The sequence below is a fragment of the Prosopis cineraria genome, unplaced genomic scaffold, assembly GCF_029017545.1.
Source record: "Prosopis cineraria cultivar Desert tree isolate PC_DT_omini unplaced genomic scaffold, ASM2901754v1 PC8, whole genome shotgun sequence".
In the NCBI taxonomy this organism is placed as follows: domain Eukaryota; kingdom Viridiplantae; phylum Streptophyta; class Magnoliopsida; order Fabales; family Fabaceae; genus Prosopis; species Prosopis cineraria.
In genome coordinates this window covers 8,454,816-8,482,187 of record NW_026555339.1, presented here as the reverse complement: position 1 = coordinate 8,482,187, position 27,372 = coordinate 8,454,816, and the positions used below count along the sequence as shown (strand labels likewise).

Sequence of the window (27,372 nt, the reverse complement as noted above, 5' to 3'; positions counted from 1 at the left end):
TGAGAAATGGGGCTAATCGAAAATGACCCATTCTTTCTAAGCCTTCTTAAGATAAAAAACACGTACATTTTTTTTAAGAATATAATAATTTGCTCTCTTTTTTCGACCTACAAAATGAGTTTAGAGGGCCAACATACATGAATTGGGCCTTCAAAGTTCAAAAGCCCAATTTTATTCAATACGCATTTAAAATAAGTAAATTTGATGTAAATCACTTATAGGAGTTTGATCTAATAGAAGAGATAAATATTTTACAATATGATAAATTAAGATTTAAATTTTTGCTGGGGCCTTGAGAGAGATACTCATATTTAGTTTTTGACTATTACTTAAACATGATTACATTTAATACAAAAATTCATGCATGCAAGGAAAAAAAAGGATGGAAATCAATCGGTCAAATTCATTGTGAAGAAGGTTGGTTCACTTAGAAGAATATGATTCAAGAAGTTTATTCATGAAATTGGCAAATGGCAACATCTCTTTCTTTGGTCTAGTGAAATGTTGCGAATACATGTTTGGAGTCAAAGTCATTGTAAGGAATGTTGGTTCAGTCCGTAGAACATGATTCACGAACTTTAATTAGTTTATTGACGCATCTCTTTCTTTCATTGATGAAATGCTGCAACTTTGGAGTTGGTTGTGAAAACGTAAAAAAAGAAATGAATAAGAACCGAAAATGTTGTGTGATAATGTAAAAAATGAAAGCATTCATGATACAATTTTTCGTTTTTTTGTTCTTTTTCTTTAATTTTGATTTAGATTTTAAGTTCACATTTCCAAATCGAATTTACAAATCCTAATTTGTTAAGGTTGATACTGAGATGATAGATCTACGAGGTAATTAATTTTATAATTTATATAAATTTATCAACCTTATTTTCATTTTCTACTCTTTCGGCATAATGTAACTTTTGATTAAATTTTTCCCTTTTTTTTCATTTTTTCGATATTGAAAAGAACAAGATTGCCAAACCCATGTGAATTGAGGCTAAAGGCTTCTAATGTGCCTTTTCCTAATACCTTTTGTAATGTTTCAATTTTTTAATTTTATTTTTTATTTTCTTTGGATCATTAACTTCTACATAAAATAAGAGACACTTTGATATTTTGATATCTCAAAATGGTGAAAATTTATATTTTTTATAATTTTTTTTAAAAATATCACAAATACATCCTTTTATTTTTAAAAAATCTTAAAAAATATAAATCTTTATTATTTTGAGATATCAAGATATATAAGTATCTTTTATTTTATGTAGAAGTTAATGATATAAAAAAATAAAAAAATTAATATGTTGAGATATTATAAAAAATATTAAAAAAGAATATATTAGAGGCCTCTAGTCCTGTGGAATGGCATGCATTTATGGATCATGACATAATTTTCCGTATCTAAACACGTGAAACTCGAAACTATTTGCAGGCTTGACCCCAAGCAATAGCATCAAGTTTTTTTTTTTTTTTTTTACTTTTAAATACATATTTTTATTCGGATGATAATTCTTGGGAAGTGCATTAAATGCTCGCCAACTTCATCCTTAAGGATGATCTGGACCATTTATTTTTTCTGAAATGATCTGTTGGTGACTTAAAACTATTTTTAAATATTTTTATATTATATTTATTAAAATAAAAATATATAAAAATTATATAATATTATAATATTAAATATGGAGTCCAAAGCATATCTAGATGGTTAATTAGTTAAAATTATAAATTCTTCAAAACTTTTTAAATTATATCTATACTATCTAAAATACATCTGGATAGTTAATTTATAAAATTTATTGAAATAATATTAAATTAGGTCACTCAAATTAAATCTGTGCTAGCTAGATTAAAGATAAATAGATTTATTAAAAAATTTTATATTTTTCTTACATATTTTTATTTTAATAAATGTAAAATAAAAGTAAAAAGCTTAAATTTAAACTATACAGATCTTATCAGGGGTGATAAATACTATGATATTTATCCTTTACCAAGCAAAAATAATAGTTCAAATTTAATATTATAATTTTTATATATTTTTATTTTAATAAATATAAAATAAAAATATTAAAAAATAATTTTAAATCAATGACAAAGATTATTTAAAAAAAAATGAATGGTCTAGATCATCCCTAAGGATGCCCAATGGGCTTCCTAATTATGGCCACCCCCATTCTCTTTGGTAACCACCTCGCGCAAGTAGTGTTTTGAGACTTAAATCGATTCAGACGGTTGGACTGCCATCAATATGTAAAAGAGATTCGGTTTGATTCATAACCCATTTTAGTTATCAACTTGTTTTGAACCATTTTAAACCGAATGATTTTGACAAACTCAAAATTGTTAACCTAAAATCACAACGATTAGATTGTTTATCCTATTCACCCTTATTGAAATAATAAAGTTTTTTATTCAATTTAAAAATATTAATATCAACTTTCTTTTAAATTGTTATGGTAAAATATTGAATGCACGATGATGGGTTTTTTCTAGCTTAAAACAATTTGAGACGGGACAAAACAGTATCAGGACAAAAATAGTGTTGAGATGGAACCAAAGACAGTATGAGTATAAGGATGTCTGGTCCCATCCTTAATATATATTGCATGTCTTAAAAATATAAATATTTTTTAAAAGATTGAATATTAAAAAATATAAGATATTTTTAATTTTTTTAAAATATAATTAATATTATTTTTAAAAAGCGCCCCTATTGAATAAATAATTTTATATTTTTAAGATAAAACACTCTATTAAATAGAAATAAATATAAACAAATAGGATTAATTTAAAGACAAGCAACTATTTTATTAGAGAATGAAATCTGGTTAAAAATGCTTTACATTTTTAAACAAAAAGAGTATGTATTAATGTATATATATACTCCCTCTGTCCCTATATATAAGATTTTTTTAATCAAATTGTGAAGTTTTGTAGAGTCCAAACCATGAAAGAATTAAAATATTATTATTCCTTCTGAGTTAAAAAACACTTCATATAATATGTCTATTTATATCCCATAGACTAGCACAACCAACTAACAAACTAATAAACTAACAGTAATTATTTCTCACACCCCCTTCAAGTTTGGTACCATATAAATTTATGGTTTCCAACTTGTACAATATTCTTTCATGATGCTCTCTACTAAGAGCTTTAGTAAATATATCAGCTAATTGTTCTTTAGTCCTAACATGTTGTAAGACAATCAGACCTTGCTGCAATTTATCTCTAACAAAATGACAGTCTATTTTTATATGTTTAGTTCTCTTATGAAAAACTAGATTATTAGCGATATGAATCGCTGCTTGACCATCACAAAATACTTGGACTAGTTCAATACCACGTAACCCGAGATCTTTCAGCATCCTAGTGGCCCAAACAATTTATGTAACAGTTGATCCTAGTGCTCGGTATTCTACCTTTGCTGAAGATCTGGAAATAGTGTTCTATTTCTTTGTTTTCCAACAGATCAGCGAACCAACAAACTTCACCACATAGCTTGTGATTGACCTTCTTGTATCACCATAAATTCCCCAATCAAAGTCTACAAAACACTCCAAAGTATTTTCTTGAGATGTAGAAAGCAATATTTTCATTCCTGGACATCCTTTGAGGTATCTCACTACTCATACAGCAGCTTCCATGTGAGATTTTTGTAGAGCATTCATAAATTGGCTCAAATTCAACTTCCTTAATTGTAAATAAATTTTAGGGTACAGTTACCAGAATGTCCTTATTTTGTTGAAATTTAAACAATCATTTTAATTACTTTATATGATTATTTCTTTTTATTTTAAATATATTAATTTATTTATGACTGATTGAAGTATGATTTAAATCAAAATTTGACTACTGAATTATAAACCAATACCTCAATCGAGTTAATGGTGAGTCCAGTTCTTTTAACGTTGTTCCATGTTAGTGGGATGTGATCAGATCCGACACGTAAATATCTTGCTACGCTTGAAATGTCTTCCGCCTCTCCAATTTTCATCTTCTCAATAATGAACCCCCAACAAGATTTTCCATTCTTATCTTCTTTTTAAATTTAATTTCCGGCCAAATATCTAAGAACTTCAAACCAGTTTTTTTTTTTTTTTAAATTCGTTTGAACAACATCTAAATTTTTTAAGGTTATACTCCCATCAGTAAACTTATATGCAAGTCATTTTTAATTAAAAACTGAGTGATAGTTTAATTATCAATGTTATCTTAAAAAGATAGAAATTTCTCAATTTACTTTTTTTTTTAAATTATCATTTTTAAAAGGCAAACTTTACACTCGAATTTCAAATTATATTAAGAATTAACTATAGTTTTTAAAATTTACAAAACTTATTTATAAATAAATATGCTTTACGGTACTTATATGTTATTTTCTCTTATTTTAAATACATATTTTTTTGAACGGAAGTGGAATTTCACTGAAAGTACAGGAATTACATCGGTGGGCGGAACCCCAAAAGAATGGCTAACTAAAATTTTAAATATATATTAATTAAGATCATATGGATTCATCCATGACGTATGTTCAATAAACACCACAGAAATGAAATATCTAAATAGGAGGGGATATATATATATATATATATAGAAAGAATACAATAATTAGAGTCATTAATTAGGATCGAGCTCTCTTTTAAGCCTGAAAAAATTAAGGGTCGGGCTGCTATTTTAATCTTTAAAAAGGTAAATCGAGCTTAAAAGGGCTATTAATTAGGACTGAGCTCTCTTTTAAGCTCGAAAAATTTAAGAGCTAGGCTGCTATTTTAGTCTTTAAAAAGGTTAATCAAACTTAAAAAGGGCTGACCCTTTTAAACTCGAAAATAAAAGGGCCAGCCCTTTAGAGTCAAGACCGGCCCTTTTAAACCCTACTATTTTTTTTTTTGAAAAAAATAACATAAAAAAATAAACAAAAAGAAGACATCACATTACTCAAACTCAGCACTCACTTTCTAGTATAGACAATAGACACGCACATTATTATTCGCTTACTTTGAACATTTTTACATTCTTTAAATGCTTTAAAATTATTATTTTGGCTTATTATTTATTGCAAATAATGAGGATGAAGAAGGAAGATATGAAAAGCTTAACATATTTGCCATTAATGAGGATCCATAAGGAGAAGGATCAAATCATATTGATATTAATGATGATGAAAATCATCAAAATTTAGCTGATGATGTTACTAATGTGTAATTAATGTTGGAGTTAATTTTGGGATGTTATTTTTTTATTAGACTTAAAATTTTTGTCGTGTGAATTGATTTTATTTTATTTTTCTAGACTTAATGTGATGTGTAATGACTTTATTAAGATTCTAAATATTTTTTAATTTTTAAATTGAAAAATTAAAAAAAATTGGGGTTGAGGCCTTGAGGGTGTTAGCGGTACCAGCGGCATAGAGGCGAACGATGAGCTGCTTAAGTCGTGCCTGGAAGGATACTGTCCTTAAAAATTATTCCGACACACCTAGACGACAGATCATCAGTTCTCCAGGATTAAACAAGTACTTCCTGCGGAGCAAAGAAATAGAACAACAAAAACTAAAAAGCAAACTCATATGAACACGAGAGCAGAAGGCAGAGGGAGGAGAGAATTGCCCTGAAAACTCAAGAGGCTGGTCGAGTTTATCTGTCCGCACCCATAGCTATATATAGCCTGAAGATGGAGACATGAACGTTGGCTTATAATCACCAGATTAATGCTTCAGTTACATACATATAAAACACCATTAATCTAAAGACGTTGGCACAAAAATGTTTAAGACGTTAACTCACAAAATCGGTTTTCAGAAGTGGTTTAATGCCTAAAAAACTACCAAGGCTTCAAATTCAAATTCAAAACAGCAAAATTAGAGGTTTTGGGGTAAGCTAAAATAATTATTTTAATTATTTTTCTAAAAATATTCTGGTAAAAGAAACCCAATGCCTCTTGAACTTACGTGCAAGGGGGTGAATCGATTGATTTCATGATACTTTTTTATAAATTCTCTTCTATAGAATCTTGGTGTAATTTCCTTATACTCCCTCCATTTTTTATCGCCGTAGAAACTACTATTTTTGACTTGTATGTTTCTGTAAGAAAAATCACTCATTGTAATAAACATTTATTATACATTTTTTAGATCACTCTTTATAATTTACATTAACGAAAAAATAATTAATATACACTTATGTTGATTAACACATGACATTTTAGTCCACTTTTTATTTTTAAGTATAATTATTATAATTAATTGACTTTTTTAAACTGTGTATATAGTTATTTTCTCTCTCTCTCTCTCTCTCTCTCTCTATATATATATATATATATAGAGGGAGGGAGTGTTATTTTGCAACAAGGTTGGATAGCTAGTTTAGCTACGATCAGTCAGTTATATTGTCGGATATACATACTGATCAATAGGAAGAGAAGCTTATCAAAGTAGAATCACACGTGACATGAAATTCCTTTCAACAGAGGCTGCAAAGCAATAGTAGAACATATACCATACATACACTAATAACTATTATTACAAAAATCTTATTCTCGCATAATCTAATTATTAAGGTATTAGAAATTAAAGGACATTCAATAGGAAACATTAGAGGGCCCACAAACCATGCAAGTGTAACTACAGCAAAGCTGCTTGCTTATTCCTTCAAGCAGAATGAGATTGCAATTCCAGAGAAAGTCGTCCGAGCAGTAGTAGATTGATAAAACCAGACTTCAAAATATGGAGTACTGAATGCTTGCAGCTGTATTTGCATCCCACAGATAAAACATATTGAACAATGGACAATGAAAAATGGGATCAGTTAAGAAGTAAAGTTTATTAATTAAATTAAAGAAAATAGTAGTTTAAAAAGAGAGATTATCACAATTAATCTACTACCTCAACAGCGATTTGTTCCCAATATTTCACGGAAGCTCCTGAACTTGAGAGCCACAGCAACATAAAGTTGATCCTTCAGATAGTCAAACCATCGGAAAAATTTGTGTCTCCATTCTCTGATGAGGAAGAGAGAACCACAGAATGCCCAGAAGCCAGTTGCGAATCCAACTCCCATTCCAAGATATAGTGATTTCAAAAAGTCGTCATCTTCATTTCCTTCAGCGGGTTTTGAGTGGAAGGTTTCTTCTTTCTTGTTGCACCTCTTTGGAAGAGGATCTCCGCAGAGGTTAAGATTGCCAACAAAACTCCAGGGATCAAAACTCTGAATTTGGGTTCCCATTAGAATTTGTCCATACAAGTTATTGTATGATAGGTTCAACCAACTGAGAAAAGACAAATTTGAAATGGTGGAAGGAATTTCTCCAGAAAGTTTATTGTAACTAAGATCAAGAGACTCCAAATTTTTCATGCTTCCAATTTCTCTTGGAATTTTTCCAATCAAATGGTTCCGAGACAAGTTCAAGGACCACATTTGGTTCATACTAAACAATTCTTTAGGAATTTCTCCAGACAAGCTGTTGTTGGAAAGATCAACTTGCCGCAACAACCAAATTCTTTTATAATCTAATTCTCTTCCTTTAGTATACATGTTTAGAATTTCTGCCCTCAATTCTTGATGAATTGAACCCATGATGTTATATAGGCAATGAGGTATGGATCCAGAAAGCTTGTTATCAGCGAGATCCAGTATCGTAAGAGAAGAGAGGTTGCACAGTTGTACTGGAATCTCGCCAATAAATTGGTTGGCCTTCAATTTCATGACTACCAGACTTAGAGGCAGGGTAGGAGGCAAACTTCCAGAAAACTCATTTCCCTCTAGAAGGAGGTATTGCAAATTTGTCCAGCTTGACAGGTCTATTGAAAATTTGCCGAAGAAACTGTTATCACTCAAATCCAATGTCCCAAGATTCAATAAGGCCATGGAAGGAGGAACCATACCAGTTAGCTTATTACTCTGCAAGTCAATGTAATCTAGTTGTTTCCAATTCGCCCAACAATCAGGAAGCACCCCAGTTAAATTATTGTATGATAAGTCCAAAGTAAACAACATGTTTTCCCCATTATTCTGTGGATGGCACAATAATAGAAAAATAGATCCTGAAAAGGAGTTGTGAGATGCCCGAAATTTGGAGACATTTGCTGATATATGTGGGAGACCTCCTGTGAAATTATTATAGTCTAACTGTATGTGTTTTGCGTAGATTGTCACGTTGGATATGTCTCCACCGATCATGTTGTTTGATAGATCGACATCAGGAATTCTTGCTGCAAATCTCCAAAATACATTTGGATCGATGGTTGAAATCTTTGATACAGAAATGTCAAGTTCATTCAGTGACACCTGTGTATACAGCCATGTTGGAAGATTGGGACCAAAACTTGTATTACGCGAAGAGAAATATTGAAGCTGAAATGGTGGAACCCATTTGGATCAAAATCAAATTTGAAACCACTTGAACTCAAGTCTAGGAATGTCAAGTTTGAGAGTTTGGTAAAATTCTTTTCTGAAAGAACTCCTACCCAAGAATTGCCGCCAATGCCTAAATATTTTAAGTTATGGAGTTGTCCAAGGGTTTCGGGAAGATTTCTACTGAAATGATTGTCAGACAAATCTAAGGAAATTAAGGAAGAGAGATTTCCAAGACATGATGGAATAGAACCATTGAACAAATTACGAGAGATATAAAAATGCTCCAACTGTTCATGTTGGCAAAACCAATCTGGAATTGATCCTTTGAGGTTATTATATCTCAATCCTAAATATTTAAGGTTTGGAAGCTTGAACAAGTTCATCGGTATTTGACCGTAGAAATTGTTGAAAGAAAGGTCAAGATCAGATAGTTGATGAGTGGAGTTAAAGAGTGAATTAGGTAACTCTATGTTGAGCAAGTTGTAAGATAGATCAAGAGTTACCAGTGATGTAAAATTGACGTAGTTGTTGAGGGACGGAAAATTTCTCAAGCCACAGCTACTCAAGCGTAACTTAGAAAGTGAAGGCATCAAAGAGATATTTTGGAGCCAGTTGGTTTCGTTTTCGACATTAGTGTCACGAAGGTTAAGATATTTTAAGGAAGATAGTGGACAGAGCTAGTGAGGATCATTTATTCGCAAATCATAATCATATGAAAAGTCAAGGTAAAGTAGAGCAGAAGAATTGGAGACTTGGCGTTGAGGAACACTCACAGATTCAAATCGATTAAAGCTCAAGTCCAAGTAGTAGAGAAATTCAAGTTGAAACAGACACGGATTAATCTCACCTTGTAATCCATGATTGGCTAGATCAAGCTCCACGACTCTGCTATTGATATCACACACAACTCCAAACCACAAACAACAATTGTTAAGATACGTCAAAGATACGATGCGATATTGTATAGTAAATATAGGAATATTTATATATGGAGATACCGAGCTATTAGTTGTTTTGACCGAGATTATCGTGATGCTGCGACATTTACGTGATCTCAGTGTGTGTGTGTATATTTACGCTGCTACACTAAATGATATGAATCAGTTTTTGCCTTTGAATTTATTATGGTATCAGAGCAACAGGTTCACTAAGATACGTAAGCTTAGGGTTCTGAGCTGCAACCATAAAACTTCTACAAAGAGCTTAGGGTTCTGAGCTGCAAACATGAGTACCGAACAACCTGTCAACAAGAGTGAAGCCATGGATGTGCTGTCACCTTACTTCATCCACGCTTTTGACAGTCCAGGGCACATTTATGTTGGAGAACTTCTACATGAAAGTAACTATGGTGAGTGGGTTAACGACATAAGCAATGCCTTGTTTGCAAAAAATAAGATTGGGTTCGTTGATGGAACGCTTCCCATGTCGGGGGTGGATTCACCAAATCTGAGTCACTGGATGCGCTGTGATGCCATGATGAAAGGATGGCTCAAAAGCATGATAGACAAAGAGATAAGAAGCAGCGTTAGATATGCTAAGACGGCATGAGAAATATGGGTTGATCTCGAGGAGAGGTTCGGTAAGGGCAATGCACCGAGAGCCTATGAGTTGCGTAGGGCCATAGCACACATGCGACAAGACAAACAAACCGTACCAGCATTCTTTACCAAGTTGAAAGGGTACTGGGACGAGATTGAGTCCATTGCACCATGGTCGAAATGCTCCTGCGGTAGGTGCAAGTGTGACATGCAGAAGCAGCTGATGGAAATGAAGGAAAGAGAGCACTTGTATGATTTTCTCATGACGCTGGAAGACACTTATGCAACCATCAAGACTCAGATATTGAGTATGAGGCCTTTACCAAAATTGAGAGTGGCATACCACCTAGTAGCTAAGGACGAACAGCAAAAGAACATCTCTGCGAGCCACAAACCGATGACAGAGGTGGCCGCTTTTCAGGTCCACAATGATCGCAGTGAGCGTAAAAGGGACAGACCTCGGTGCAATCACCGCAATAAATTGGGACACACAAAAGAAAAATGTTATGATCTCGTTGGCTATCCAAGTGATTGGAAGAAGTCCAGTCGGGAACGGCGTGACAAGAGACCTGCACCAAAGGCAGCCCAGGTCAGTGGAGAAACGAACCATGTACCTGGTCTCACAACGGAGCAATTCAACAAGCTTCTACAGTGCTTAAATTTGGAGGCAAATGAAAACAAGACAGCGTCTCAAATTCAACCAGTTGCAAACATGTCAGGTAACAGTTGCGATAATGGACCATGGATAATTGACACAGGTGCTTCGATATATATAACTTGTAACAAAGAACACTTGACAGCTTTGAATCTTTCTCGCTCACCACCGGTGAAAATACCAAATGGACAGGCCATACCCGTCAAAGGCATAGGAAGCGTGGTGCTCTCTCCAAAAATGAGGATTGATGATGTTTTATATATACCTGAATTTAAATGTTGCTTATTTTCGGTTAGCAAATTCACCAAGGACTACAATTGTGCTGTAATATTTCTTGCTGATTTTTGTGTGATCTAGGACTTGAATACGAGGAGCCTGATTGGAGTGGGTAAGTGCAAAGATGGATTATACTACTTGAAACCAATGCAGCAAGGGGGGGTGGCACTGGCAGTTCAAAGTGGTGCAGAACGTGATCTATGGCATAACAGACTGGGTCATGCGTCCTTTGAGAAATTAAAGCAAATCTCTTTTTGTTCTCATTTATTCAAGAATAAAGTTGATGACTATTGTGATTCCTGTATTCGCGCCAAACAAACGCGCTTGCCTTTTGGCAAAAGTTCAATAAAATCGAGCTCCTGTTTTAATTTAATCCACTGTGACATTGGGGGTGGTTATAGAACATCCACCATTTCTGGGGCTCATTATTTTCTAACGATTGTTGATGACTACAGCAGAAGTGTCTGGGTATATTTAATGAAGCGAAAGTCTGATGTTAGCCATTTTCTACCATTATTCATAAGGATGGTGGAAACTCAATATAATAAGAAGATCAAGAAAATACGGGCAGACAATGGATCTGAATTTCAATCTGGTATGATGAGAGCTCTCTATAAGGAATGAGGCATTTTGCTTCAAACGACGTGCATTTACACACCGCAGCAAAATGGTGTGGTCGAGAGGAAACATCGTCACATCTTAGAAACAGCACGGGCACTACGTTTCCAAGCCAGTCTACTAGTCAAATTTTGGGGAGAATGCGTACTCACTGCCGTCTATGTTATTAATCGTCTCCCATCCACGGCTCTTGGAAACAAAACACCCTATGAATTGTTATTTAATAAGAAACCCACCTATGCTCATATGAAGGTTCTTGGGTGCTTGGCATATGCATGTCAGGTTTCCTGTAATGACAAGTTAGGAGAAAGAGGCCGTGCATGTGTGTTTTTGAGGTACCCACATGATCAGAAGGGGTATCTCCTATATGATACAGCAGCATGTGAATTTTTGGTGTCTCGGGACGTGCGTTTCATGGAACATGTCTTCCCATTTGCTTCGGTTCACTCATCACCTGCCAACCACGTGGACCCACGTCCCTTACAAACCCTGCCTGCATATGATGACTTGGAAGTTTATCAGGCTTTGCATGCTGAACCTCATCGCCCAAATTCTCACATTGCACCCATGCTGCATAATGAGCCAGCTCCACCTCCAGTTTCTATAGCCGGTGATTCGAATGCACCCTTTCGCCGAAGCTCCCGTGCTCGCACTCAGCCTAGCCACTTGTGAGACTTCACTCTCGATTTGCTGCCATCCATCGTACCCCCTGCTCAATCAGATTGCACTATCCCTCCATCAGGCAACTCGGTTAGGTATCCCATCTCTCAGTTCATTACCTATGATCGGTTTTCTCCTTCTCACAAAGCTTTCTTAGCAGCCATCGCTACTCACGATGAGCCCAAACACTATTTTCAGGCTTGCAAACATGCACATTGGTGTGATGTAATGAAGAGAGAAATTGCTGCTCTTGAAGCTAACGGCACGTGGGACTTAGTGCCCTTACCTCGGGGCAAGCATGCCATTGATTCCAAATGGGTTTTTAAAACTAAATACCTTCCTTGTGGCAAAGTGGAACACTATAAAGCACGTCTCGTTGCTCGTGGTTTTACCCAGGTCGAAGGTCTCGACTTCCATGAAACTTTCGCTCCTGTGGCTAAGCTGGTTACTGTTCGTTGCTTGTTAGCTATGGCGGCAAAGAAACTTTGGATGGTCTGCCAACTAGATGTCGCATTTCTTCATGATGAACTTGATGAGGAAGTTTACATGCGCATTCCTTAAGGGTTCGCTCATGAGGGGGAGACTCGTGTATGCCGCCTAAAGAAATCCCTCTATGGTCTGCGACAGGCATCACGCAACTGGTATCACAAATTTACGTAAGCATTACTTACCATTGGCTATTCACAAAGCAAGGCGGATCATTCTCTTTTTATTTATCAAACTAGTGCTTCTTACGTGGCTTGCTTGATATACGTTGATGATGTTCTATTGACTAGAAGTGATGCCTGCAAGATTGAAAGCACAAAGAAGTTCTTAGACCAAAAATTTAGCATTAAAGACATCGAGAAACTGAAGTACTTTCTTGGGATTGAGGTGGCACATTCACCACGAGGGATGGTGTTAAGTCAGCGTAAATACACACTCGACATCTTAAAAGAAACAAGGATGATGGCCAGCAAACCGAGCACGTTTCCCATGGAACAACATTGTAAATTAATAAACAATGAGACCGACCCAAAGGTGGATGTCATGAGATACAGGAGACTAGTTGGAAAGTTACAATACTTGACAGTGACCAGGCTGGATATAGTCTACGCCGTCAACATACTGAGTCAATTCACAACTGAACCTCGGCACACACATATGGTCGCAGCGGAAAGAGTGCTGCGTTACCTGAAGAGCACTCCTGGACAAGGAATACTGCTCATAACTAATGGAGACTTGGAACTGGAAGCTTATTGTGATGCAGATTGGGGAGCTTGTCCCCTAACTAGATGCTCTTGTAGTGGGTACTTCATGTCACTAGGAGGATTGCCAGTATCATGGAGGACCAAGAAACAGCAAGTCGTGGCAAAGTCCTCAGCTGAAGCGGAATACAGGGCAATGGCGTGTGCAGTCAGTGAGGTATTGTGGCTTCCGTGGTTGCTTGGAGAGCTGCAGGCGACCCAAAACAAAGCAACACGACTATACTGTGATAACCAAGCGGCGATACACATAGCCAAGAATCCAGTATTCCACGAACGAACCAAGCATGTAGAAATGGACTGCTACTTTGTACGAGAAAGGTATCAATCAAGAGAAATATTACCAAGCAAGATTTGGACAAAAGATCAGCTAGCAGACATGTTTACAAAGGCGCTTGGGAAGGATCGACTTCAAGATCTCATGGACAAGCTGGGAATTGTAGATTTGCACTCTCCAACTTGAGGGGGAGTGTTAAGATACGTCAAAGATACGATGCAATATTGTATAGTAAATATAGGAATATGTATATATGGAGATACCGAGCTATTAGTTGTTTTGACTGAGATTATCGTGATGCTGCAACATTTATGTGATCTTAGTGTGTGTGTATATATTTACGCTGCTACGCTAAATGATATGAATTAGTTTTTGCCTCTGAATTTATTAACAATCTTGTTGGCTAGTCCATGAAGAGAGCATGTTTGAAGGATCCACTACTCCTTGCTTGCAGATCAAGAGTGGTCCTCGATCTTTCTCGTTGCATCGAATCGTCCCCTTGTCTATGCCGCATATGCCTCTATCGAACGTTGTTGCAATCAGAAGAAAAAACAAAACAAACGAAGTTTGTGAAGTGAAGCTCACCATCATGGTTGATTTGAGTAGAATGAACACATCGAGGTCTTTACATGATATATATATATATATATACATACATACACATATATAGGGTATGAAGAAATTCAATGCAACACGTATTGCTTCAATAAACCAAAAGTAAACAAAAATTTAAATGCCTGCAAAATTTATAGAAAAAATCACTAAGAGATCCTACAGAAGAATTTAATTTCCAAAAAGTCCCAAATATTTCAAAATAACTCCCAAGTCCCACAAGCCTTAATTGTAAATAAATTTCAGTGTACAGTTACCAAAATGTCCTTATTTTGTTTGAAATTTAAACAATCATTTTAATTACTTTATATGATTATTTCTTTTATTTTAAATATATCAATTTATTTATAACTAGTTGAACTATGATTTAGATCAAAATTCGACCACTGAATTATAAATCAGTACCTTAATAGAGTTAATGGTGAGTCCAGTTTTCTTATAATTTATAATGGAGGAGGTATAATTTAAGAATTCCACTGTCAATTATATGTCACATTCCATAATGATGATAAACATGTTTATATCATTTTTTCAAAAAATTAATATTTTTTAGATACAAAAAATTTAATGAAAAATTCAACTAAAAAAAATTATCAACTCAATTTAAAGTTTGAATAAAGAAAAAATACTACTTTTGATCCTTATATTTTATTTTAGTTTTTGGTTTAAGTCACTATATTTTTTTTTAACGTTTTAAGTCCCTACATTATCTTTCACTTGCAAGATTAATCCCTACATTTTTAGAAGGATGCTTACGTGACACAAACAATATTAATAATGCTGACATGTTAATTTTGTATTTATGCGTCTAACTCATGCTGACATAGAATTTTTTTAAATAGAAAAAATTAACAAAAGTTACATCAGATAAAATAAAATAGTAGACCTGGACTTTTAAATGGTAAGAAAAATTCACAAATTCCATGCAGTTTTTTTAATTGTTCCTTATTAAAAATTATGTATTAGCACAAAATTAATAGCATTAATTGACATGTTAATATTATTAATATTATTTGTGCCACATCAATGTTCATTTAAAAATGCATATAAAAAATATAAAAAATATAAAGACTTATTAAAATTTGAGCAAGATGTAGGAAAAAAAAGTAGTATTTTTCTTTGAATAAATTTAAACTTATTAAACTTTAAACTAAGTTCAGAGAGCCGAGCGGCTTGCTGCCCCGAAAATAAAACAAAAGAAATTAGAGATATATACCTCCTCCATTATAAATTCTTAAAAAGTAGTATAATTTTAAATATATATTAATTAAGATCATATGGATTCATATGGATTCGTCTATGACGTATGTTCAACAAACACCACAGAAATGAACTATCCAAATCGGAAGGGATATATATACATATACATAGAGAGAGAGAGAGAGAGAGAGAGAGAGAGAGAGAGAGAGAACAATAATGTTGTCTATCACGCTTGCAAGTCTTTCTCCCAAATCACACTCTGAACGATTCATTAATGGATGGAACCCACAGAGATGTTTCCATCAATGTTTTCAAAATCAGACCGGACATTGAACTGAAAAGTTAGCTGTTCACGGTTCACATGATTCAACCGGTTGGACCGGTGACGTAATAATTAAATTAAAAAAAAATTATATATGTATATAATAATTTAAATATAAGAAATACATATAAAATTGCTATTTAACTTAAAAAAATTAAATATTTTAAGTTTATCACGACTTAACAAGTCATATGATACAATATAATATCAAATGATTAAAAAATTAGTCATTTTTTTAAAAATTTGATAAAAAAATAAAAAAAGTTTTTTTTTGAACAATCCAGTTTTTGAAAACCGGATCCGGTTCCCGGTCCGACCGCCAGTTCGAAACGGCTCAAACCGACTCAACTCTTAAAATGGTTTTTTTTTTCTTTGAACCAGATCAAAAACCAGATAGGTCGACGGTCCGACCGGTCCGACTGGCCGGTCCGATTCGGTTTTAAAACAGAGGTTTCCATTCTAATTTTCTTTCTCTATTTACTTTGGTGAAAGAGAGATGTCCCCAGTCTTGTCAAACTTCATTTTGTACACTTGATATGAAATTCACACAAGGAAGTCGCCAATCCCGCTAGCTAGCTGGTCCGTGCACTCATCTTTGTCCTTCGACTAGCGTGTGAAGACTCTCAACTATCAAGCATGATCAATGGCTTCTCGCGCGGAGTGGCGTTCTATGGATTGAAACAAGCAAAGTTGCATGAAATTTGGATTAAAATATGGAGAAAATATCAATCAAGGATTGGTGAAATAAATTTATATCAATTAAAAATTATTTACTGTTAAAAACTAAATAAATATTTATTGATTTATGTTAATATTTATCAACACATATTCATTTAAATTTTAACAATAATTAATTTTAAATTAATAATAATTTATTTATTTATATTATTTTTTATTTAAATTTTAACAACAACTGATATTTGGTTGATATAAATTTTTTTAACAATATTTGTTTGTTATTTTTCTAAAATATGATAATTGCATTGGCCACTTGATATGCCCATAGCACTGTTTCCAATCTTCCAGTTCTGATTTCGAAGGCACTTTGTCAACCAAACCCAAACAACTTTCCCACAACAAAAATTAATCACAAAATGGTGAAAGTTCTCTTGCTGGCGTTCACCGCTACATGGGCGAATTTTAACACCTGTTAAATAAAATCTTTTATGCAGGTTGTACAACCAACATAGAAACATCTAGATTCTAGAGTAACAAATCTCTATTCTTAAAAGTTATTTACACCAATAAATAATTACATATAACAATTTAAAATTTCATGAAATCTCACTCCTAATAATAATTAATATTATAGGACATTAGGCAACCACTCCCAACAAGCAATTATACAAAAAACTATGATTAAAAGTAATCAAATAAAATTAAAGAGTAAATTAAATTGAAATAAATCAAAGAAAAATAAAAAAACTAATTAATATATATATATATATATATATAAATTAAAAATTTAAAAAAATTTGGTACATGAAGAACGAGAAGGAGGGGGGACGTCGAGAGGGGTTGGGGGTAGAGTTTCAACAACAGGTGAGCTGTCACCCACTATTAAAACTCATTATTTTTTTTTAATTTTAAAAGTTTTAATAGCAGGAGACAAATCACTTACTGTTGAAACTCTATTTTTTTTAACATTAAAAGTTTCAACAGTAGGTGAGTTTTCAATAGCAAGTGACAGCTCACTTACTGTTAAAACTTTTAATATTTAAAAAAAATAAAGGGTTTCAACAGCAGTTGAGCTGTCACCGCTGTTGAAACTCTTCATTTTTATTTTTTTAAATAGTAAGAGTTTCAATAGCGGGTGAGCTATCACCTGTAGTTGAAACTCTTTGTTTTTATTTTTTTAAAAAATTTTAAGTGTTTCAAGAATGGGTGACAACTCACAACTGGTGAAACTCTTTTTTTTATTTTTTAAAAATATTTTTAAACCTTTGAACATCGAGTTAATTTATACCTGATATTAAAATTATTTTCTACATCAGTTATTTTTTACCTGATGTTGAAAATTCTCTTAATATTATAAAAATGCTACCACCTTATTTTAACAAGAGGTTCCTTTTAACTGATGTAAAAAGTTTTCTGTAAAAAGTAAATTTTGCACTAGTGAGATGAGGAAGAAAGATTATAGGAAAAATGATAAAAAAATTTTTTTGAATTATATAAATAATAATTTGATCTCTCAATATGTCATCATTCTACTAAAGTCTCTAGAAACTTTTTTGTCATTAATGATTTATATAAATGACCAAATTATCCTCGTTGAAATAAAATAATCACAACTTTCTTTCTTATATTCATAACAATACAATAACAAATCACAAGTTTGCACATCAAATTTCTGATATTGCTACAAGTGTTGAAAATAACAAGTAATGATCACAAGTTTTGTTTAAATAATCACAATTTTACTTGTTATATTCCCAACAATACAATAATAAATTACAACTTTGTATATCAAATTCTTGATATTGCTATAAGGGCAATTTAGTCATTTATATAAATTTATTGATAACAAAAAAGTCCCTAAAGATTTTAGTAAAATTATGACATTTTAAAAAATTAAATTATTATTTATATAATTTAGAGGGATTTTATTGTCATTTTGTTAAGATTATAAGAACCACAAGCTTTTATTTTAATAAAAATAAAAAAAGTGCGCATAGGTGCTGTGTAATTACATCCAATCAAAAGTGAGTTGACCCCTATTTAACTTCATTATTATTATTATTATTGCCCTTACCCTCCCATTCTGAGGTCGTTAGTGAGTCCATATTTCCAACCCTACTGCTACTTTTTGAAATGTTCAAACAATTCGTCTGTGGAAATTGAAGTGGACGATAAGGATGGAATCAAGTTTGGGGGTTCCATTATTTTTAGCAGGAAGACTTGTCAAACGTAACAATGATGTGTGCCCTTTTTGCTGAAAATTGTGGTGTTCGTTTAGTGCACTGTATGGGAGCAGGTGATATGCGATCATAACATGCATTTATATCACATAAATAGATGTTGGTCAAAATAAAAATATCACATAAATAGATGGACCAATTCATCGATTTCGGCTTAATTTTTTTTCCCTAAACTACTTTCTCATTTTCGGAGGATGTCAAGTCTTATGAAGTGCTTCATAAGCACTCTCGTAAACGAAAAAAGCACTACAAAAAGTATTTTACATAATAGTGTTTGTTATTTAGGCATGGACCCTTCATGACTTAATTAATTTGTAGACCTTTTGTTTCTTATAACAATATACTTACCTTTATCGAAAAAAATGTACTTATTTTCTGGAAAAACAAAAGCACAATGTATGCTTATTTTTGTTTTCCTGGACAATAAGGAGTAGTAAATGAAAATTTTTTCAATAACCGAAATATATTTTTCAATTTTGAGGAATAAATATTTAAAAGTCTTTTTTCTAATCAAATTTAAATCCTCTAACGATAAAATTGGTGAATTTTGGCAAATTTTCTTTTCTTTCTCCTTCTTTTTAAGAGAGAGAAAAATTTTATAATTTTTAAAAACAATAAAATAGGAAAAAATATTAGAAAAAGAAAATCACCTGAATTTACCAATCCCACTTTTTCAGAGAATTTAAATCCTTTCTAATCAATACTCAAGGATAATAGAATTGCAAGGGACAGTTTTCTCTGACCATGGGACTGATTGGCTTTCAATGGCAGGGAGGTTATACACACACACACGCACAAGCCAAACCCATTCATTTACCAACTCTAGTTTCACATGATCCTAAATTCCTAATTATGCTTGTTTTTGTGGGAGATGGGGGGTTATAATCTCCTTCTGCATTTTGAATAACCATTCTGGTGATCTTCTTTTAAAGTAAATCTGATGGAAAGCAGTGGAGTCAAGTTCGTTGTGAAGACTCGCCAAAGGGGGAAAAAAAAAGTTCGCTGTGAAGGTTCATTCCAATTTCATGTGTTGATTAGTCTCTGTGGAATTCATTCATGGAAGGCCAACATATATGAGTTGGGCCTTCAAAAGCCCGATTTTATTCAGCAGACCTTTACAATAAGTAAGTTTACCAAACGTTTGTGGCACGAATAATCTGGGCCCCTTAAATATTTTTCTTGGAATTAATTCTTAAAAATATATATGGAGAGCATTTTTTGAGAAAGAACAACCTTATAAATAATGTTTAGATTTCTCCAAAAGTTAATCTCACTGCTTCCAGTTATGGGACACCTTTTGGAGGGGGGGGGATTTTGATGGACATCACCAGTGAAATAAACTAGTTTCTTATAACATAAAAAATTAAAGTATCAATCTTTGTTAAAAAAGGTACTTTCATTTAGTTCTCAACTATTCCTTCAACAAGATTACTTTTAATAAGAAGATATTAATATAAAAATAAAAAATAAAAAAAATTACATATACATCCTATGGAGTTGCCTTGTTTACAAAGAACTTCTGAAAAACAAAGAAATCACAACTAAGTCTCTTAAGACTTAAATATAATTTAAAATTTAAATAAAAAATAATTTTCCTATGAAATATATAAACATTGCATGAGTCAAATAATTTACAACTATAATTTTAAATTTTTACAACTATAACTTCATATATTTAATGAGTAAATTAATTACTTTACCTATTAAATATGTAAAGTTATAATTGTAAAAGATGAAATTTATAGTTGTAAATTACTGATGAGATATTTGTAAATAATTAACGTTAAACTTTGTTAGTAAAGCATAATTATTTAACTATTGGATATGTGAAGTTATAGTTATAAAATGTTAAAATTATAGTTGTAAATTGTGAATGAATTAGTTGTAAATTAATTATTTAATTAATGTAATGTATGTTTAATTAGGGTATTATTGTCTTTGTAACTTAATTTCAAATTAAGGTCCCAAGAGATTTGGTTGTAGTTTTTGAATTTTTTTGGACTTATTTATGAATAAGCCTACTTCATGTGACCTATATATGTAATTTTTCTAAAAAAATTGATGGAGACCGGTGGAGTCAAATTCGTTGTGAGGAAGGTTCGTTCATTCCGTAGAATATGATTCATGAAGTTTTTTGTCGAAATTGGCAAATGGCAACATCTCTTTCTTTGGTTGATGAAATGCTGCAACTTTGGTATTCGCTGTTTACTTTTGTGAAGCGTTCAGACTACTTGGTTGTGAAAACTTGAAAAAGAAGAAATGAATAAGAACGGAAAATGATGCGTGAAAATGAAAGCATTCATGATCCACACTTTCGTTATTTGTTTGTTATTTTTCTTTAATTTAGATTTTATTTTCACTTTTCAAAATAGAATTTAGCTTTCCACTAAATTCAAATTAAAGTTCTTTTTACTCTTCCAGGAAAATCCTAACGTGTTTAGATTGATATTGAGATGATCTATAACGTAATTTTATAATTTAAATAAATTTATCAACTTTATTTTCATTTTCTACTCTTTTAGTGCAATGTACTTGTTTATTATTCTCCCCCTATTATATATTTTTTTTTTGGAAATTTAAAGGACAAGAAGTCAAGAACGCCAAACACGTGGAATTGCACGCATTTATGAATCACGACATAATTTTCCGTTTGAAAAGAATGGAAAACTTGAAAATATTTGTAGGCTTGACCATGAGCAATAATATCACATGATCATCAATTTTTCAAGGCATTTTAGTAAATTTTTGTTTACTTCAGATTTTTCAATATTTTTCTTAAAGCAACACTTGTTTTGCAATGATTTTTAGGATCATTCACACAACCACACACACACACACACACACACACACATATGCGCAAGGTAAAGATCTCCTCCCTAAGTTCATTCTAGGCCAATTAAGCAGGATGACAAGCTTCACTTCACAGATTTCATGTCTTCTACTGTTTCTGCTATTTGCAACAGCATCTAACGGAAGCGGGGATGGTACGAACATGGCGGTCCGTTGCAATGAAAACGATAAAAGGCTGCTCTCGATCTTCAAACAAGGAGTGGTAGATCCAAAAGACCATCTCTCCTCTTGGGCTGTTGAAGATGATTGCTGTTCATGGGTTGGAGTTCACTGTGACAACATCACAGGCAGGGTTATGAAGCTTGATCTTTTCAATCATGCATTTGGAGGTGAGATAAATCTATCTCTGCTTCGACTTGAATTTCTCAACCACTTGGACTTGAGCTCCAATGACTTTATAACTGTGAGTATGTCACCATGCCAATTCTCCAAATCTCCTGTTGATGGACACAAATTTGACAACCACTCACTTGCTACTCCTTCTAATCAATCAGAAAATTTTTCTGTTTCTCTACGCTTTCTTGACTTTTCTGACAATTTTAAGTTAGTCATAAGTGATCTTCATTGGCTTTCTCAACTTACTTCCCTAAAATATCTTGACCTCAGCGGCAATGATATAGGAAATGAAACCAAATGGCTCCATTATATGGCCATGCTTCCTTCACTCTCTGAGTTACACTTGAGATTTTGTCAATTGAGCAATTTTCCATCCCTTGATTATGCCAATTTTACATCACTTGAAGTTCTTGATCTTTCATCAAACTTCGATACCAAATCAAAATTACCTTATTCACTCTTTAATGTTACCAATCACATCTATCATCTTGACCTCAGCGGGTGCAATTTCTTTGGCGAATTACCATTAGCCTTGCTCAATCTTGAACACCTTCAATATTTACATTTGGGATTTAATAATCTCGAAGGATCAATTCCATATTGGTTAGGTCAATTTGAACGGTTGCAGTATTTTGATATCTCTGATAATATGTTCAATGGTTCAATTCCATCATCTTTAGGAAATATTTCTTCCTTAATTTCCTTACACTTGTCATCTAATCACTTGAGTGGCTCTCTTCCAGAAAGCCTTGCAAAACTCCTTAACTTGAATCACTTACACATTGGACACAATTTCTTGGTGGGTGTACTCACAGAAAAGAATTTTTCAAATTTCTCAAATTTAACATCTTTGGACTTGAGTTCAACAAGTTTCAAATTTGATATTGATCCTCAATGGATCCTACCATTTCAACTTGAGGAATTGGATATGAGTAACACAAGTATAGGGCCAAATGTTCCAACATGGATATATACTCAGCGGTCTCTAGAACATCTATACATTTCTAGATCAGGGATTTCAACAATTGATGCAGATGTATTTTGGAGCTTTGTAGCAGGAATTGATTATATTGATTTGTCACACAACTTGATTAGTGAAGACATATCCAATATCACGGTATTAGCAAATGTCTCTTCCTTTTTTGCATCTCACAACTCTTTGTCGGGATCTATTTTCTCGTTATCGTGCCATCTGGAGAGTGATGAGGAAAGCAAGTTGTCTGCTTTGGATTTATCACATAATCATTTGAGTGGAGCTCTTCCTGATTGTTGGTCCAATTGGAAACAATTACGTTTCCTTGGATTGGGGAGTAATAAGCTTACAGGTGAACTTCCTCCCTCAATGGCTTCATTGATTCATCTTATGCTCTTAGATTTGAGTTATAATAGTTTCTTTGGCAAATTTTCATTAGACTTGTCAAATTGGACAGATTTGGAATGCCTCAACCTAGAACAAAATAAATTTTCTGGAAGTTTGCCAAATACAATTCAGCAGAATATGATGGTTATCAAATTGAAGGCCAATCAATTTACAGGCAATATTCCATCTCAGATGTGCAACCTATCTTCTTTAAGGATATTGGATCTTGCTGTCTGGATCCATACCTCATTGCCTAAATAACATCATGCGTTCATTGCCTGACAATGTTTTTATTGTTGATGATGAATTTCATTTATTTACTAAAGGAAGAGAATTGGATTACTACCAGGATGACTACTATCTTAAGCTGATTGATTTTTCCAACAACAATTTATCTGGAGAAATTCCTAAAGAATTGTTTTATTTGACTGAAATGTGGTCGTTGAACTTATCCCGAAATCACTTGGTTGGAAAGATTCCGAAAGAAATTGGAGGCATGAAAAGTTTGGAATCTCTTGATCTCAGCAACAATAGACTCTCTGGGGAAATTCCTTGGACCATCTCTAATTTGTCTTTTATTGCTTATTTGAACCTCTCATACAACAATTTTAACGGGCAAATTCCGTTGGGAACTCAAATTCAAACTTTTGATGTCTGGAGTTTTGTGGGCAATCTTGAACTTTGCGGAGATCCTCTTCCAAAGAAGTGCAATGTGAAAGAAGAAACTTTCAACTCAAATCCTGCTGAAGGAAATGAAGATGACAACTTTCTAAAGTCATTGTATCTTGGAATGGGGGTTGGATTTGCAGTGGGCTTCTGGGGAGTTTGTGGTTCTCTCTTTCTCATTAGGGCATGGAGACACAAATTTTTTCAATGGTTTTATGATTTGGTAGATCAACTTTGTGTTGTCGTGGTCCTGTGTTTTAAAAGCTCTTGTTGAACATGCATAAGGAACAAACTACTCTTGAGGTAGCAAGTTAGCTGCCATATTTTTTATAAGTGTAGTTATTTTCCTCTCTTTGCTTGTTCTTCTTAACTGATTCTGTGTTATGTTTGTTATTGTTCAATATGTTTTCTCTACCCGATGCAAGTGCAACAGGAAGCATGGAATTCAATACTATTTAGCTTCTGCTTCATGCATCAACTGGGGCATTGCTGCAGATTCGTATTTTCCAGGCCTCGTTGTTTCCTGTTTAATGTCCTTTCATCATCTTAGCTATACTGAACAGTGAAAAAGAGAGAGGAGAGGTAATAACAATTATTAATGTATATGTGTGTTCTCATGCATTGTTGTGTGAAGAATCTTTTGTTGAATGTTTTTCTTGAGTGATGTATGGTTGTACCTTGAACTTGGATTGTGTTCTCTTTCAATGGACTGTCCTCTTAAAATCACGTTACTGATCTTGGCGCTGCAATTCGTGTATGCATTTTCATAAACAATTATTTTAAAGGCATATGGGCAAAAAAAATATTACTCCCTTCATCTCAAATTATAAAATACTTTTAAATAAAATTTAATGTAAAATTACATGTATGATTTTGAAGTTGGAAAAGGATTGGGAAAACTTAAAAATTGGGCATTTTGGAGTTGGCTCTAGTTCAATATTTTAAAGAAGTATATTTGATTGCACATTTGCACCCTATGCATCTAAGAAGATATCATATATAGTCGATATTATCAAACGTTAAAAACAAATAAAGGTCTATTATTTACGCATAACGTCTTTCCTTATTTTTATATATAATTTTAACTCGCCCAACTTGTTCATTTTTTGATACTATTCAAATCATAATTTGAATATATAAATTTTAATAGTTTGAAATATTATTCCTGTCATATTTATGAGTTACGCCATTAAATGTTTATCACAAATTTTTATTTTTATCTCCTATATTAACTTTAATGATAGAGAAAAAGTATATTATTAAAATATACATTTTTAATTGAAGCAAAATTTTTATATTTTTAAATAGAGTTAATGAATTTTAAATTTTATTTTATTTTAACAAAGTATATTGAAAGTGACTAATTATATAAATATGGTGAGATAAAATATGTATAGAAGTTACTCGTGTGTAAAAATGGTGTAGAGTTTTATCTGTCTTCTCTGCCACGACTCATCAAATTATGGGGCAATTAAGAGAATATCTCCTTATTGACTATTTTAATTTGCTTTATGCTATGTTTAGTTTAAATCTTAACTGAGGTTTGAGTAGCCCAAACTCAGTTGGGATTGTTGAAAGCTCATTGTGAGTTAAAAATTTTGTTTGGATAAAAAAAAGTTGAAAAGAGCTTTGGAGACGAAAAGCTCATTTTGGTTGGAGCTAATTCAACGAGCTTTTCTTCTCAACACGCAGTATCAGTGAACATAGATGGTAATGCATTTTTAGCTTCTTGTCAAATTTCTCCCTCCAAGTGGCTAAAGGTACGGTAGATATATTATTATGATACTTACTCATCCATGACCCCTGGAAACTGCCCAAAAAAAAAAATTGATATTTCGTTTTGTGGCAAATTTTACAATATTTTTCTGAAATTTTTATGGGAAAATATATCTACCAATTTATTAATTTAATTTCAATTTTTACAATTTAATATTTTATTATTTATCAATCTATTTTAGCTTTTTAGAATTTAACATTTTATTATCTATCAATTTATTTTAAGTATTTTGTAATTTAATATATGTAATTTATTATTTACTCAATATTTTAATAATTTATAAATAATACTTAATTATATATAGAGTTTTTTTATAAAAAATTGTAATTTAAAGGTCAATGTTTTTTTCCAAGAATATCAAATCAGGAAAAAAATTTCTACAATAAAATATAATAAAACTAAATAAAAATAGATTATAATAAGAAATCAAAGATCCTTCGTTCCTGATATAGATTTGAATTTTATCTAATTCATTCAAGCCGGCCAATCACATGTAAAATTGTAATTTTAAGTTCAATACTTTCCTTAAAATTATGCAATTAGTCACAAAAATATATACAATAAAATTCACATCCATTCCTGTCTTTATACATCTCAACTGTTTTTGAATCAAATCATTCAAACAAATTTCAATTTGTCCAACGCACTTCTAAAAATAAATATCCAAGCATACATTACGTTAGAATCAGAGACTTTTATCCCAATCTCAATTCATTCTAACTTTAGTTGGAAATTTTTTTAATCCAAACACACATTTAGTGCACCTTTTGCAGTAATACTTCAATGTACAAAATGATCAGGATCCTAATCTTCAATATATTGATCATATTAACCAACGTAAAAAAAATAAAAAAATCACAATATTTATAAACAGTAAATAATACAGCATGTTTTCTCCATCTCCATGCAAAATAAATAACCACTTGTGTGTGTATCTATATATGATTTAACTCCAAAAAGGCCCCTGCTTGAAGGAAAAATTATCATGAACATGGGCAGAGCTCATCTTAAAAAAAATCAATGAATTAAATAATATTTTTACGCCTCAACTATATATTCACTCAAGAATGTTTAGTATCTTATGTTGGCAATAACAAGAAAAATCACAGTTTGAATCATGTTCAATGACATTATCCTTAAAAACTATTTTGTCACACTGAGTTGATCATGCAATAGTTTTTTAGGATTAAACAAATTCTTCTTACAAAATAAATAGAGACACAAAATAATGAAAATCACAAAATAAACTAAGGCAACAACACAGATGAAGTAGTAGAAGAGAGAGAACCCAAAAGTTCAAAGGCTCAATCCATCAAACTCACTAGTGGCACTGTCTTTTAAAGGCAAGGGCCATATGATAGTTAGGCACAATTAAGTAATGATAATGACATCACACATCTTATTCTTATTAACAAAAGCAAGATATTATTCATGATAGTAAGTAAGTAGAACCCAGAAAGTAAGAGTGAAATACTAGAATCATCAACTATTTCCTTTGAATTTGTACATCTTTCTTTAGCCTTTTCCTTTGATCGTCTTCCATCTTCTATAAAAAGAACCTTTTTTAATAAAAATTAAAAGCCCTATAGAATACTCCACCCTACCAAAAATGCTTGTATCCAAAATACAGACCTTCCTTTTCTCAACTCCTATAAGCTATATCACAGAACCAACTCCTTCATTAGGGTACTAGATCCCTAATTTCTACCCAATGC

General features: G+C 32.5%; 3 protein-coding genes across 4 annotated transcripts; 2 read left to right on the top strand and 1 right to left on the bottom strand.

Annotated features, from left to right (window-relative positions):
• Positions 1–6,605: 6,605 nt before the first annotated feature.
• Positions 6,606–7,800, bottom strand: LOC129317758 (receptor-like protein EIX2). The gene is made up of 2 exons (XM_054962124.1): positions 6,878–7,800; positions 6,606–6,740 (listed from the first exon to the last, which is right to left on the bottom strand). The coding sequence occupies exon 1, from the start codon at positions 7,695–7,697 to the stop codon at positions 6,879–6,881; it is 819 nt and encodes a 272-aa protein (XP_054818099.1). The 5' UTR covers positions 7,698–7,800; the 3' UTR covers positions 6,606–6,740; position 6,878.
• A 13,812-nt stretch (positions 7,801–21,612) lies between these two features.
• On the top strand, positions 21,613–24,528 carry LOC129317064 (receptor-like protein EIX1). Of its 2 annotated transcripts, XM_054961400.1 has the most exons (3): positions 21,613–23,179; positions 23,285–24,183; positions 24,306–24,528. In XM_054961400.1, exons 1-2 carry the CDS (start codon positions 21,661–21,663, stop codon positions 23,473–23,475), a joined length of 1,710 nt encoding a protein of 569 aa, XP_054817375.1. In that variant the 5' UTR covers positions 21,613–21,660; the 3' UTR covers positions 23,476–24,183; positions 24,306–24,528. The 2 variants fall into 2 exon arrangements, with proteins under 2 accessions (XP_054817375.1, XP_054817374.1); XM_054961399.1 differs by having other exon boundaries at positions 21,613–24,183.
• Positions 23,480–24,528, top strand: LOC129317232 (receptor-like protein EIX2). The gene has a single exon (XM_054961601.1). The coding sequence runs from the start codon at positions 23,480–23,482 to the stop codon at positions 24,152–24,154; it is 675 nt and encodes a 224-aa protein (XP_054817576.1). The 3' UTR covers positions 24,155–24,528.
• Positions 24,529–27,372: the final 2,844 nt, after the last annotated feature.

Excerpts from the sequence above, each read along its gene's own strand:
- LOC129317758 (XM_054962124.1), bottom strand. The coding sequence starts at position 7,697 with ATGAAATTGAAGGCCAACCAATTTATTGGCGAGATTCCAGTACAACTG.
- LOC129317064 (XM_054961399.1), top strand. The coding sequence starts at position 21,661 with ATGGCGGTCCGTTGCAATGAAAACGATAAAAGGCTGCTCTCGATCTTC.
- LOC129317232 (XM_054961601.1), top strand. The coding sequence starts at position 23,480 with ATGCGTTCATTGCCTGACAATGTTTTTATTGTTGATGATGAATTTCAT.